Below are 15,960 nucleotides of genomic sequence, written 5' to 3' on the forward strand. Positions count from 1 at the left end.
TTTCTTCTATTAGTTTGAGTGTGTCTGGTTTGATGTGGAGGTCCTTGATCCACTTGGACTTAAGCTTTGTACAGGGTGATAAGCATGGATCGATCTGCATTCTTCTACATGTTGCCCTCCAGTTGAACCAGCACCATTTGCTGAAAATGCTATCTTTTTTCCATTGGATGGTTTTGGCTCCTTTGTCAAAAATCAAGTGACCATAGGTGTGTGGGTTCATTTCTGGGTCTTCAATTCTATTCCATTGGTCTATCTGTCTGTCTCTGTACCAATACCAGACTTCTTGACCATGTTCTTTGGCTTTTGTGATTTTCCTGGGGTGAAAACTGGAAGACTGGTTTTCAAGTGCCATCCCATCCCTAGCTCCTCAACAGCAGAGAGGGGAGGACTCTCCTCATTCTCCTGCGCAGCTCTGGAAGGCTGTGCTCTTTCCTGCTTTGTGTCTGACATTAGTATTGATGGTGGAGACAATGATATTGATGGTGGGGAGGATGCCTGGCCTCTCAGCCTGCCATTCGTTGTTCTTGAATGGTAGAGAATTCCTTCCTCCTGGAGGCTACATGGTGGCCTTATGCTTACAAGTTTTTCCTTCAAGTCTCTTCCTTTGATGGATCAAAGTTACCAGGCTCTGTAATCATCATAGTTAGGATGGTAAAAAGAATTTTACCTGAAATCAGTGACCAAGCTATTCTGTACTCCTTACTGTGACCAACTTCTTCTTGGATCAAGAAGCAGAGCTGAAGATCTCTTTAAGAAACCAGTGAACTAAGAATCAAAGCTATGGTTGGACTCTTATAACTCTTGCCAGCTTGGTATTTGAATGGGGTTGACTCATAACTACTGCTCCTATGGCACCCAATCAGCATGGACCTAGGAGTTTATATCTGGGTCTTTGTTTATACTTGCAAATAAACTTTCAGGAGCAATCTGTACCAGATGTTTGGTGTGTTACTTTGCTGGGAGAGTAGTATTTTTTCATGACCTCATTTAATATTAATCCCCAAATCCCAAGCAGCTATGTCTGGTGCAAAGACACTCCTAGACATTAAGGGTTTCTGTGTAGATAAGAAAAATAGGCATCAGTGCACATCTGTGTAGTGGATGATTATGCATTAGAAGGGAGAAGAGCTGAGGTATCTTAACTGCTAAATACTTGGGTAGATTGGCCAGTCACTGAATCATTTGCGCATTCTCTTCTACAGACAGTCGATTGCACTTAGGGATTCTAAATTGTGCTGATGAACAGTAATCAATTGGCTAGGAAATTCAACTGAAGCAGCAGTTACTCATCTGGTGGTCTTGGCCTTGTCTGTCTACCAACCCAATGGAATCACACGGCAACAAGAATGATGGTGCCTGTTAATCTTTTGAGTCTTGAAAATGTATCCCACCCATCCCCTCTTCCATTGCCATTTGGGCTTTTTGGATCTATTTCAGGGAGCAGAACAAGCTCTTCATCCACCTACACTCATATTATCCAGGTTTCCTTTCCTTCTATTACCCAGTGTTTGTGGTTCCAGGGATCTCTGGCTTGTGCATGATTTATAAAAAGAAGGCGATTGAGTTGGGGAGACAATTGGGGAAGGTAAAGGGCTTGGACCGTTGCATTTTTAACCTTAAAATATTGCAAACATGCTTTGGGGAGACAGATGCAGTGGTTTGAATATTCTTGCTCAGAGAATGGCATTGCTGGGACACAGGGCTTTGTTGGAGGAAGTTTGTCACTGTGGGGTTGAGCTTTGAGACTCTCCTCCTAGCTGCCTGAGGACAGTCTGCTCCTGGCTTCCTTTGGATGATGATATAGAACTCTCAGCTCCTCCTACACCTGAACACTGCTGTGCTTCCCACCATAATAATGGACAGAAACTCTGGACCCGTAAGCCAGCCCCAATTACTTGGTCATGGTGTCTCTTCACAGCAATGGAAACTCTAAGACAAGCATAAACTGTTTTCTACAAATAACTGATTCTCCTCAGGAGATGGGCTGGAGCCTCTGGGGCATTTGACTTCCTCTTGGCATAAGGAACTATTACTTTTACTGAAGGGGAACAAGCTTCCTTGCAGCCATGTTTGCAATCCTTGACAGAGACACTGTCACTTATCTACTACTGAATATTTGTACTGTCTACTGAGAACAACTGAGCTGTCTCTCAGCAGCTGAAAATGCTCCAGCTGGGTCAGAGAAAAGGTATGATCCCACGTGTCTCTTTGCAGGTGCCAGAGTATCTGCCTGGACTTGAACCCCCATTTCCCTCAGGGATATGCCTGTCTCCTCCTCAGCACTAGAATTACAAACACTGCTTGTCAGGCTCAGCCCGTATACATGGATTCCAGGATCAAATTCAGGTCTTTATGCTCCCACAGCAAGTACTCAGCTTACTAAAACTATCTCCCCGGACCACTATTTGGTATTTTGTGTAATGTAAACTACATAATTTGAGTTAAATATTTAGCACCAATATTCCTAAAGTTTATAAAGTCATTTCCCAACTTTTATTGCAGTTTTACACTTAAAATATTTTTACAGAAGTATTTTTCCTCCTTTTCCGCAGAGTGTGATGGATTTTCTTTCTAACTCTCTTCCTGTCCTAACAGGCTGCCTAGGCTATCAATAGTTTTTCATGATTTGTGCAGAGACCTTAGAGTGTAGATGCTATGTGAAATACCTAACTGGATTTCATCAAGAGTAAGTGGGTCTGTTTGATACAACAGGATCACTTATTTGTATTCCATTGATGTCGTTAGGTTTCTTAGCAGCTTAAGGTTATGATGCAGGCAAGGCTTAAGCCTTCAGGAGGTAACTAGTGTTCACTCAATACCTCTCCATAGAACTGTTTCTCCTCTTGCCCCTGTCCTGTTCATCTTAGTTTGTGTATCAATGACTATGATATGATACCTCACTTTCCTCTGACCATTAGGGACAATGGTAAATGTGTCTTTAGCTTTCATATTGTTTTGCTAATTCCATGTGTAGTGGGTAACCAAGAGGCCTCTGCTCCCTGTACTAAGGAAACAGTGAGTATGGTGCCTATGGCATAGCACACTGTGAACCAGCTTGGGTATCCCAGCCACCATAGCTCTACAGACAGTGCATGGAGGTTGTGAGAACCTGCAGGTGCATAGAGAATATCCTGTCCTATTCATGACTAGAAGAACTACGATGCCCTGGAGTGGGATGGCCCAGCTCTCTTGATGGATTAACCAAGATGTCTCCTTGGTACCCAAGTCATACAGGAGAAAAGAAGCATACTGTCTGTGGGGTGGCTCATGGGTCACTGTTGAGGAGAATCCAGGATGCTGTGGCAATCAGACAGCAAGAACATAAACATCGACAGTCCCTTTACTCATCATTTTTGGCTTCGTTTTAGAAATTTCTAACTAAAGACAGAAGAGAAAGTTTTACAAACCCACATTATCATTTCCCTCATCCCATACCTCAAGTTTTTGAAAACCACATTCATCAGAAAACTCTTTCTGCAGACAACAAACACATGAAGGTCTTTTATGTATCATTCTTCTGCCTTTGTCAAAAACATTTTTTTCAATAACATTTTATATATCACTAACTTCCTAACAGAAGTCAAAGGATATCCAATATTTTTGTCAAAAAAAGTTTTGCTTGACATAGTATGTGAACTTTATAAGGTAGATTTTAGGTCAAAATCTCAAAGCAGAAGGTCACACAGTATGCTCACAGGCCACTCTGAACACAGGTACCTTTCCATAAAAGAAAACTGACAAATAACAGGGATCTGTGGTTTAAAGAGAAATACTGAAGCTATCATTAAGAGAAATGCTGCAAGACATGTCTATAAAGAGAACCACAGTGGGTCCTAAGGCAAGTGGTGTGTGGCCTTCGGAAGGCTGTCCCAGGCAGTACCACCTTATCCTGTAAGGGTGGCTTCAACTTGGAAAGTAATTAGCTTGTACTTTTCTTTGGGTTTGACTTTTTGGGTGCACTTCTAGCTTTGATGTTCTTCTTAGGACTGGCAGGTTTGGAAGCAGGTGACCTTCCCTTTGGCTTTGGGGGGTTACTGCGACTGGTGCGGCTGGCTATTTGCTTCTTGTCCTGAGTTGTTCTCTGCTGTTCCTGAAGCCTCTCTTCCCACTGCTGGGAGGCAATTTGTAAATGTTACATGGCATTCTTTTATGCTGTTCAATTGAGACCAGAACTGACCCATGAGCTTCATATTCAGGCAGTTCTTCTGTAATGTCATGGCAATTACTGTAGATTCCCTATGCTGGGCACTTTTCATGCACCCAGTGATTGGAAAGTGCTCTGTGTGCAAGAAAGTCTCAACACTCATAATTCCTTAGAAGCTCATAAAAGATCTTCTGGATACTGTTGTCACAAGCAGGAAATGAGCATATAGAGGTTATTCACACAGGACCATGGAGCCACTAAAGATAATCCAATATTCTCCAACTGTTTCTAGAGCTCAAGTCCTACCTGTATGCTTCATGGCCGGCCTCAATACAGTATCTCTACACAACAAAGCCTTTTCAAATAATGTTGCTATTGCTAAAAGCAGTAATGTATGTAGTCTCCCTGCAAAGCCAGTGATTTACTATATTGAAGAAATTACCTATATCTAAAACAAAACAAAACCATTCTTCACTGTATCATTCCATGATCTCATGTGCATAATGCGGACCATGCACAGTACTGTGCTCTGGAGATGCTATGCTTCTTGTTGCCTATATGTACCTACCATAGCGTTTAACTAATATGCTAGGCACAGTAAAAGATAATATCAAGAGTAAAATTATTGCAACAATGTACTGTAATAAAAGTGGTTTCCCTCAAAATGTCTTATTGTATTGTGTTATATTTTTGAAGTATGATCAGATGCAGAAAAAAACAAACAAAACCCATGAGACACAGAGAAACAGATAGGGAGTTGCTGTAACCCACTAAAGTGCCCAGAGCAGTGAGGAATGAGATAACCTGCAGATAACCAAGTTTCCTTCTAAACAAAAGTTGTGGCAACCATTCATTAATCCATGCATCCATTCATTTAGCTATTTATTTATTTGGTATGTATGTGCACATACATATGTGGAGTGTGGAGATCAGGGGTTGAATTTATTTCTCCACTGATTTATCAATTATATTTTTGTCTTGGGACCCAGAAATGCAATTCTGCTAGAATATTGTATCTCATAACAGTGAGCACACGTGCCAAGTAGCTCCCGAGTCTCTGATGGAGTTTTAACACAGGTCTAAGATGGCGGTGTTCCGTTCTATTTTGTAGGCATGCTCAGTCCTCAGCTGTCTTCCTCCTTACTGAGTTCTTCACATACCCCTGTGCCGTGCCTACGTATTTTTATCCTTGCAAACTGAAAAACTGAGTAGGAACAATTTCTTTTGAATAACAAATATAAATTCTCCTCGATATGTCTAAATTGATTTCAAGGAGACAATGTGCTTTAAAAATTCCAAAAAAAAAGAAATGTAAATATTTACAATAGTTAATTAAAAAAAGTTTAGAAACCTTAAAAAAAAATTCCAAACCACTTACCATTTTAAGTTGCAGATGATTTTCATCTGGGGTGAGGAGAATACTCTAACTCTAATGTAATCATCAATATGGTGATGGTATCATTGAAATTATACCTTTGACCACAAATAAATTACTTTCTTATAAATACATTATTTTAAATGCAATACAGCATGGATACTTGCGGTGTGTGTTTTAGGAATATTTGCATATTTACAACTATATGTTGATTCCAACCCCAGTGAATACCAAATGTTTTCTACTCTTCACTGTATTGACTAAGTTTTAATACAATAAAGAAACAAAAAGGCCCAATTGAACCTGTCAATAACTGCCTTAAAATTGAGTACAACTGTGTCAACTGTGTCAACAGTTTCTGATAACAATTCCAAGTAAATTGGATGTGATTCTGAACTGCAGATTCAAACAGCAGGTGCCTCTTGCCTTTAATGGCTCCTGTGAGAGCTTGGAGAAAAGACATCATGGAGAAAGTCCCAATCTGTAGAATTTCCTTACCGTAATCTCTACCCATTCCTGCCGTGTTTAATTATACTTACTGTGGACCTTCTGCTTAGTTGATCTCTCCATTTCTCAACTAAACAATTTTCAAGAAGCATCATCCTAAAAAACAGTACATTTTTGGCAATTAAAATTTGATTATAAAGGTAAAATATCCATATAGGAAATCATACTTGTTTTTTAAATAACCCTTAACCCTATAACTTGTATATCCACTGCTAAAGAATTATGGATTTTTCTTGTTCATGTATGTTTTTCTGAGGAGATTGTATATGTACACAATATTTTACATTACTTTTCATTGTTGTACTTATTTTCTGGAATGATTATAAAAACATAAATAAACTATAACAATATACAGAACAACTGTGGATATTTATTTAGCTGTTCTCCACTCTCTATTTACTGTGTTGAATATCCTTGCACAGAATAGTATGCACTGGCTTATTGTTTTCTTTACACAGGTTCTGAGTAGAATACTGGGCCAAAAGGGGCAGGCTCTGTGTGTTTGTGTGTGGGGGGGGGGAGAGAGGGGGGGGGAGAGGCACTGAGACAGAGAGACACAAAGAGAGGGAGAGACAGAGACAGAGGGAGAGGGAGAAGGAGGAGATGGAGAGGGAGAGGTAGTGTAGAGTTAAGAGAACTAGCTGCTCTTACAGAGCGTCTGAGTTCAGTTCCCAGCATCAACACAGATGCCAACAAACAGTTGTTACCTCCAGTTTCAGAGGCTATAATGGCTTCTTCTGGCTTCCATGGCAACTGCATACATATGATGCACAGACATACATATGGCAAAACAGCCCCCATACACAAAGTAAAAATAGTTTAAAAGGGGGATTTTCAATAGAGTTGTTTTAAAATTAGCCTCATTTTCATCCAATTCACTGCCATTAAAATATTAGTTAAAAGTAGAATCTTTTGCTCATTTTTGCTTTGGAAATACAAAGGTAAATTTTAATATTTATTTACTATTTATACTTATAGAGATTTTCTAAATGGATTCATGCAGACATATTTGCATTGTGTTCTTAACATGTTAAATGCTAATTTTTAGAGAATATCTCCATTTTAATCGTATCCGTTACAGAGGCATTTCCTTTCCTGTACACTTTTGTGACCGTTGTGCACATAATATAATATCATCTAGCAACAACGCACCAACATTTTCCCTCGCACGTTCATGCATTGGTTTTGTGCTTACAGAGCACTTTGTTGTTCAAGAGTCAGATTTCTAATTATTCACTTTTGTCCTTTCTGATCATGTTTTTAAAATGGTCACTCATTTAATCCATTTTAAATTTGTTTCATTAGGCAGTGGGAAAACAGATTTTCTTTTCAAACAAATATATTTGCAACTAACATATTCATATTGTTTTGTTACACGTCCTGCATAATAGTGTATTCTTTTATTTGTTCTCATTGTTCTCAAGAACATTCCCCTTAGCTGTATCTCCTTTCCACCAACATGACTGTAGCTCCAGCTATTTGGAATGGACACTGAGGCAGAGAGCTCACAAATTTGAGGTCTGCCTGGGCTACAGAATGAGTTCAAGGTTAATCTTATGACATTGTCTTAAAAATAAAAAGTGAGCTGAGGGCTGAAGCTTAACTAAGCATTGAAGAACTTTGGCTCACGGAGTGCCTGTGACACTAGGTACAATCCTCAGTACTGGAGATTTTTTTATTTAAAAAAGGAGAACATTCTTGAACTACTGGGATCCAAAACGAGTAGCTTCATGCCAGTTTTGTGCCTCTCATAAGATAGATCTCTAATTACATTCAAAATCTTCTTTACATAAATCCCAGACAAAGAATAATATTTGCACTGGATGAGTCTATAACTCACTCAGTTGCCCAGAAAAAAATCTCGTGACTAATAACCTTGTATGTCCCTAAATGAACCCTGGTCCACTACAGCAACTTAATGCAAGAGTTAGAGCACTGTCACCCTTGAGACAGTTGCAGTAGAAGAGTTTGAAAGCTAAGAGAGTGCAGTGCTACTGGGGAGGGCACAGCAACGAGGCACTGAAATTAGGACATTTTCAAAAGAGGCATTTGCTTTTCTCTTTAAGGGAGCAAAGTCTTGAACTTTACCAAGAAGCAACATACATGCATGAGTGTCTGTGAATGGAAGAGAGGGCTTGTTATACAACTATACATGATTTTTTTCTAGATGAAATTACATCAAGTTATGGGGTCTGTACCCATAACTGTGTGAGCTGCGGAGTTCGTGTCTTCATTCTAAGGAATGTACTGATGTAGAGGAAAGACCAAAACCAGAAATGGGGAGAATATGGGTAGAACAGCACTCCCAGCTAGAGGTATATGTGTGATTATTTAATTATACTTTGCTTTGTAATGACTTAATTTGATAGATACATATTCTCAGATCCAGAAACCAGCTTAATCTCTCTCTCTCTCTCTCTCTCTCTCTCTCTCTCTCTCTCTCTCTCTGTGTGTGTGTGTGTGTGTGTGTATTTGTGTGTGCAATGTTCCATGAGACTAATACAATGACTTAAAATACCTACTCTTACTCAAACTAATTGTGGATATATTATAAATCAGCTAATGAGTTATTAAATAGGTTTTTAGACTCTTTCAAAATATTTTTTCAAAATTCTCTTCATCCTATTAACTGGATTATACTATTCATATTAGAAATAAACTGATATTTAGGAAATATAGCTTCTGTAAATTTTGTATATGCTTGACTCAGGAAGTGGCACTATTTGGAGGTGTGACCTTATTGGACTAGGTGTGTCACTGTGAGTGTGGGCTTTAAGACCCACTCCTAGCTGCCTGGAGGTTAGTCATCCACTAGCAGCCTTCCGATGAAGATGCCGACCTCTCAGCTCCGTCTGCATCATGCCTGCCTGGATGCTGCCATGTTCCCGCCTTCATGACTATGAACTGAACCACTGAATCTGTAAGCCAGCCGTAATTAAATGTTGTCCTTTTAAGAGTTGCCTTGGTCATAGTGTCTGTTTGTATCAGAAAAACCCTAACTAAAACAGCGTCTCAGAAGAGACATTTGCTAAAATATTTTTAAATGACAACTGGTATTACTTTTTTTCTTTAAAACCATGATTGCTCAGTGAGAATCGCTCTTCATATACAGTTCCTCTCTCCCTGCAACCTACCTTGAACGCCGCTCATAACACATGATTAGGACATCTTGATGGGGCAGGATGTGTGGACACTGGCAGGAGGAATTGGTGATGAGGGGGACTTGCGTTCGAGGGATAGGTGATGAAGACTTGAAGATCTCTTTTACATCGACCACAGTTGTGACCTCATTGCAACCACTCCTCTGGACCGCTTTTATTTTGGCATGAATAACTGCAATCAAAAACTCAAGTGAGCGTTGTTATGGAAGCCTTTGGGAGAAACAAGAGACGGTGTTTTGGGGCCAAATTCAAAACTTCTCTTAAAGTGTTATTCCTGTAATTAAGGTCATGCTCAAGCAGCCCAGTACAGGCAGAAAATCCACACTGCTAGATGCAAGGCACCTTATTGTCAACATTGTCCTAAAATTCATGAATCATGCCACAAAATGGAAAGGTAGTTAGGAGGCCAATGTTAGCCTGGAATTGGGCTTATCGATCAACCTGACTTTTTCCAAACATTTTTATCCCTTTCTACTTTCCCTCTGCTGAGCTGGAGGACAGGCATATAACCAGCTTTGCAGGCCAAGATAAAGGTTGTATTTGCTCAGTCCTCATGCTGTGTTTGAATTACTTTTTACAGAGGAATTCATTAGTCATAACCGCCAGGTCCCTAGGGAATGCTGGCTTTTATCTAACCACCAGAAATCCTCTTATAGTTCAGGCCCAGCTCAGTTCTCGATATTTGGCCAACCTGGGACCTAACAGTAACATATTCCAACTATGAGGACTCTCTGAAAGCTGCTGTTCTCAGTTCATTAATGTCATGTGAAATTGCAACTTCTAGGGAGTGGAGATGAGGTTGTTATGACAGGCAGATGTTCAGGTCACCACCTTTGATCAAGTTTTAAGTTCCGAATCTTTTGGATCTTTCTACTACTTAGTACTTCTAGTGGAGTTTCAGATCAGCCCAACACAGCTCTGTTTTGAATTCCACCATACGAAACTGCTTGAGGTGGAGCCAAAACAAAAGCACACCAACTGAACAGTTCTTTATCAACATGGCTCCAAGGCATGGTACCCCAGAGATAACGGTATCAGAGAAACTCTGGTTAGACCTAACGGGGATCCTGGCATATGAAGCACTAAGAAGAACCGATTAAAATAATATCCACACAGACTATGTTTCAAGGAAAAAAATACTTGGAAGAAAATGAATTTTTCTTGTCATTGAATTAACCACATTGGTTATTTATGGCTCTAAAGTCTGACAGTTGAACTACAGATTACTTCTCAAGAGTTCCATATTTCTCTTACTTTGTAAATAATCTAAAGTTTTTCTTTACTGAGATACATGATTCCAGTTAAAATAAGAAAACCAAGTCAATGAAGAAACTATCTTTCCTGTTACTTTTTTGTCCTTGTTATTTTAGACGAAATTTAAAAGACAAGAAATGCAATAAAATATTAAATAGCGTAAGTAGACACTTGATTCGGTTCTTTATTCTTCTCATGTATATCTGGGTCTTGTGTATATGTGTATCTGGTATACATGTATACGTGTGTCTTGTGTATATGTGTATCTGGTATACACGTATATGCCAGTGCAGGCAATTGAATTGTTTCTGATCTCAAGTACAAATCTTTAAAGAACATAGTGAATTCTATTTCCAAATAATGATAGAGAATTAAAAATACTCAAAACTTTTAAAATAGCACGGTTGGTTTGTTTTTCCTTTGGAGGGAGGACTAAATAGTTTATTCAAGTACAAGAGAGGAGGCCAAAGCATCTGTAGCTGTTGGTGAAGGAAAAGACACATGGTCAGGTCTTCATCCTCTGATCTTCAGATAAACAAATCCTGGTCCAAAGCCCTGTCCTTCCTACAGGGAAGGACAACCTGAGAAGGAGACCAGCAGCCTCGGCCATTCTGTGCTTACCAGTTTTCACCGAGACCATTTTTAAGTGTTATTTATCTTGTGCTTGCTTTCATTTACCCAGAAAAGAAACTTTATGTTTGTTGAACGGTCCAGAAACCATTTGATTACCCATCCAACATCCCCTTTTCCTTGACTACTACATCTAGTCCCCTGTGATTTCGGTGCCTTGGTGTGCCAAGTCCCCAGAGCAAATGCTGTTATCAGAAGACTTACCATAGCTGTAGTTTTTGCTCAGGTACGTTGCCAAAGTTGGCTTCACCTTTTTGCACTTGCACCGATCTGAAAGAGACATAAAATACATGGACAGTGGGGATGGGACATCACCGTGAGCACAAAGCAAAGGAAGCCTGAGGACAAAACTCACCAGGGCTCAGATGTTTACAGTCAGCATCAAAGGACCTTTCTTGAACCATCATATCTGGTGTGATGTCTATCCACTTCACATCTGAAACATGAACAGAACCATGGGGATGTAGTCAATGACTGGGTCCCCTCATTCAAATGGAATAAGGAACCATTGGAGGCTGCAGGCCAACACAAACATCCAACACAATATCGCCATAATAAAAGTACCTTTCTCAGTAAACCTCAGGCCTAAGAAAGAAGTCTGTGAGTCAAGAATTTCCTTTTTCAAACAGAACTTGATGCAAATGAACATCCATGACACCAGCCTGGATGAGTCTCAGCCCTCCCTCCCTCAGATACCCTGATACTGCTGTTCCAAGTCAACAAGTTAACAGGTCTTCTATTAGAACAACCAGACTGTTTCCACATTGCTATCTCCTACTGTGGTGCAGAAATAGTCCACAGACGCATTATCAACAGTACTAAGCATAACTTCCAGGCTTAATGAAGTCGAAGCAATTGTTTAATTTAAACTATTTTTCTAGTCTTCTGAATAAGGCAAGAGTTTAAAGCAAGGTTCATAACTCACGCCATCCCCCTGACTCACATCCTAGACCCAGTCTCTTTAAATAAAGGATGATCTGATTTAGAGGAAGCCTCCATAAAATAATGCAATAATGTTCTCAGGTTTCATTTCAAGAAATGAATTCATAGTGTTCCTTCCAACAAAAACACTAAAGCAGCATAAAAGAAAAAAACAAAAACAAAACGGAGGAACTGACACAGGATCAGATTAACCAACATGCCACAGTGCTCTGCTCAGTGACCACAACATAGACACAGACCGGAGTTTACCCAGGGTGACTACATTTACAAACTTTATCCTGGTGGGGAGTGGAAATTATTATTGCTCTTTGAGAAAGAACTCCCAACCAGCACTAAATGAGAGCGTTCTTAGCCACCACCACGTGGTGGGACTGTTTCAAGAGCAAGAGAAGGTAAACCGTGGAAGCTTACACGGACCCATGTTCATGGTATTTCTTTGCCTAGGCTATTGTTTCTGCTAGTTACCTTAAATAAAAACGCTTAAATGGGTTATACTCAAGCAAACTTATTCCCAATGTCCTTCAAGGAGCTCTAGAATGTTTCACTCCCTTGAGAAATCCCTGCCCTTCACCTCCCACAAGGCTCAGTGAACTATTCTGGGACAGGAACTGGTGGGCTCTAAGCAGAAACCCTCTGCTTCTCTCTGAATGTGTTAGTCCCTAGAATGTCTTGGCCTTCCTGATACCGCCTCTTCTCTTACCTTCCGGAAGGTCAGTGACTATCGCCTCCGGAGAGATGCACACTCCACGGTCATAGACAGGCAGCTCATCGCAAGCCAGGCTCTCTGGCCAGCTGTGGTTATACATCTTCATGAGGGGCTCGCAGTCGTCGCGTGCGCGCTGGCACACAGATTTGCAGGGTTTGATGGGATCGTGCAGGAACTCCAGGGTACAGATGGGTGCGTACATGGCACAGAGAAAGAAGCGCAGTACAGAGCTGCAGTTCACGTCTACCAGCTCCTCGTACTGCTCGATGGCCAGGATGGCGTTCTCCTGAGTGCTGTGGTGCAGGTGGTTGGGCATCCGGGTGATGTTCCAGGGCATGTGCCTACACATGGGGATGCGCACAGCCTCGCAGGGCGCTCCGCGCACTCCCAGAGCCAGGCGCAGCCACAGGCATAACGCTACCAGGATGGAGAGGAGCATCGCACTGTCCTCCTGGGCTGCGGTCCCCACTGGGGACCTTCCCTTCAAGTCCCTCTGATCTCCTTATGTCTTTACCTAGGGGCAGCGAAGTGAGCGTTTCTGCTGGAGCTCCAGTCCGCACTGAACGGGAGTTCTGGGGTTCTGGCCGTCGATCAGCCCTGGGCGCCCGGACACTGGCAGGGACAGCACTCACCCACCAGAGCACAGACCCGCGCAGGAAGCTCCAGTCTCCCGCCCCGCAGCTCGGAGCGCAGCGGGCCACGGCCATTGTGGGACCCTATTTATCCAGACGCGTCCCCTGACGTGGGCTCAGCAGCCTTGGCAGAGGCGAAAGCAGAGCCGGCTCCTGCTCCGCTGCTCCACCCCCAGCCTCTCCTGCAGAAGCGATTACATCATCTCCGCCACTCCACAGCCAAGGGCTATAGTTCTGCATTTCCCCCAAAGTCCCTCTTTTTTTTTCCCCCTCAGTCTGCTAGTCTTTTTTCTTCAGATCAAGAAAAGGAGCGCCTTGCTTTCAGTCATTTGGGACGCTGCATATAAGCCGGTGCAGGGGAGACTTTGAGGAATCTCTTTGCTAAGTCAGCCTAAAGTTTCTCTAAGTACAGAGTTAGAGCAATACGACCCTGTTGTTGCCCTTTAATTTTGAAACATTTGTTTTTCCTTTCCTGTAGGGGGCGAGAGAGACGCCTGAGTAGTGAGGGTGGTGTGGAGCTGGGAAAGCCTAGCACTGTAGGTGTTGGAACTAGCACAGGCTATTTATATAAGCCTCTCCCAGCCCGCCCTGAGTTGTGCAGAGTTTGTTATTGTTGTTGCGACTGATGTTGTCTTGTGGCCACTGGACTTAGTTCTGGCTCAAGTTTTTACCAGGCATTTGGTTTGTGCCTGCTCCAGAACTTGGAACTGCCCAGGGTTGCAAGAGCATCTTTGTGTTGGAGAAGTTTCTCTACTCTCTGCTTTCCCTAAAATACTAATTTCTGAGCCCAATATGACTGGAAAACTGAAGAAAACAAAGGTAACTTGAGACGCCCCATGCTGAAAGATTTTTCCCAGTCCAACATCGCGATCGTTGAATAATTGCAGATTATTTTTACTTGACTAAGAATTCACCAGCCTTGGAAAGCAAGTTTACTTTCCTCCTCTTTGCATTAGAAAGAGACAGGAAAATCAAGGCTGATTCACAAAAAGAGTTGTTACTGTTGCAAATTTACACCACATGTCTGCCAATCAGACAGCAAGACTTCTGGTATAAATTTGCTGTCATCATTGACAATAAGAAAACAAGTTCTCTGAATGGTTAATCTTTAAAGGTATGGTTGAGTTTGAAACCTGGGTTTAAGGAAATTCTTTTCCCTCTCTAAAACTGAGACATACAATTTAGCTTAGGCATGAATCTGACTGAGGATTAAAGCAGCTGCTCAAAATGGAACAAAACAAAACTAAACACAACTGTTTTTATTGTCTTTATTGCATAAGGTGTAGAGACAAACACTATGAAAATGTTAACGCTCATAAGAGGTCTGATACTATTTAGCATCTGCCTAGAGTACCTATCTATCCAGACCAATCAAAAAGGGCATTCTGCTTTCCCACAGAATAAGTCTTAAGTCCAAAGATGCCAAACCATGGTAAAAAATCATTAAGCAGAATAGGTGGCCCAAAAGACAACTCATGCCTTCTCCGGTAGTGAAATACCAAGTGTAATCTAAATCCCCCCACTCAGAAAAAAATCAAATTAACTTTCTAATGAGAAGAAAGAGAGAGAGAGAGAGAGAGAGAGAGAGAGAGAGAGAGAGAGAGAGAGAGCAAAACTTCCCACCACTTTCCTTCAAGCTAAAGTAGATGAGACCCTAGGTTCATCCCGGCACTAAAAGAAATCAAGAAAAAACTAAAAGAAGGAAAATGTTAAGACAGGCATTTGGAACAGAGGAGTAGAGCCCATTGATGAGCTCACCCCAAGTTCATGCTTAGCCTGAGTTGTCTTCATTGTTGTCTGTAACCCTACCTATCAGGCCCACAGACAGTCTGTCTGCTCTGTGTTTCATAGACTGTTACACAGAGCTGAGGGACTCAGGAAATTCTTGTCGATTGTCCTTCCTCTTTCAGCCCTCCAAAAAGGCTTCCAGCTTTAGCACTAAAGCCATTGTCCTCTAGCTGAGTGCTTCTCTGGGGTTAGTCTCCTTGTCCTTCTTTCTCTCCCCTGCTATATGCAGACTGCTCTCAAGATTTTGACCCCAGATCTCACCTCACTCTTCACTTTCCAGTCGACTCCAGGTTTCCTAAGTCTTGAAACTTTTGAAACTTAGGGCTGAAGAGTTCCTTGGCAAATATCCCCTGGAGAGAGGGGACAAGAACTATCCATCCACATACATCCCCATCCTCTTTAGTGACCATCTGTATGCCTGTGGCTTCCCAATCACAGTACTTTGTGCCCAAGTCATAGTCGTACAGAGCTGTCTTTGGTTTTCCCTACTTGGATAGTCCCCAGATAGCTCAAAGGCAACTAGACTAACTAGAATTTACCTTCCTTCCTTCCTTCCTCAGACAGAAAACTCATTTACCCAAATCAGAAATCCCTGCCTCCAACTTCAATCCTCTATTTTCAAGCTCCATTCCACCCTATCCCAATTGCCTTCGCTCAGCCAGGCTCTATTGTCCTGTATATTGTCCTGTGCTGCCCAAGTGAGCTTTCTAATGTACATCCCTTAAGGGGTTCCTCCCTGACTTTTTGTGGGCTGGTGGTTCCCACAGCCCTTGATATTAATAACAAAACACTTAACAGCTTTTAAGGTCCTGAAGGATCAG

The 15,960-nt window shown here is 41.6% G+C and overlaps 1 protein-coding gene across 4 annotated transcripts in view; it reads right to left on the reverse strand.

Moving 5' to 3' along the window:
- The window catches only part of Sfrp4 (secreted frizzled-related protein 4), a 51,917-nt gene extending 38,362 nt beyond the window's left edge, over positions 1-13,555 (reverse strand). The window contains exons 1-6 of one of the 4 annotated variants that reach the window (NM_053544.2): positions 12,714-13,405; positions 11,427-11,507; positions 11,276-11,341; positions 9,161-9,359; positions 6,059-6,122; positions 3,157-4,111 (exon numbers count right to left, since the gene is read on the reverse strand). In NM_053544.2, the coding sequence (NP_445996.2) occupies positions 3,920-4,111; positions 6,059-6,122; positions 9,161-9,359; positions 11,276-11,341; positions 11,427-11,507; positions 12,714-13,158 (1,047 nt within the window). In that variant the 5' untranslated portion in view covers positions 13,159-13,405 and the 3' untranslated portion in view covers positions 3,157-3,919. Of the gene's footprint in view, positions 1-3,156; positions 4,112-4,180; positions 5,349-6,058; positions 6,123-9,160; positions 9,360-11,275; positions 11,342-11,426; positions 11,508-11,635; positions 11,783-12,713 lie in introns of those variants that run through there. The other 3 variants (XM_039096133.2, XM_063276786.1, XM_039096132.2) reach the window with 3 other exon arrangements.
- Between the last annotated feature and the right edge of the window lie 2,405 nt (positions 13,556-15,960).

Source organism: Rattus norvegicus, chromosome 17, assembly GCF_036323735.1.
Source record: "Rattus norvegicus strain BN/NHsdMcwi chromosome 17, GRCr8, whole genome shotgun sequence".
NCBI classification, from domain to species: Eukaryota; Metazoa; Chordata; class Mammalia; order Rodentia; family Muridae; genus Rattus; species Rattus norvegicus.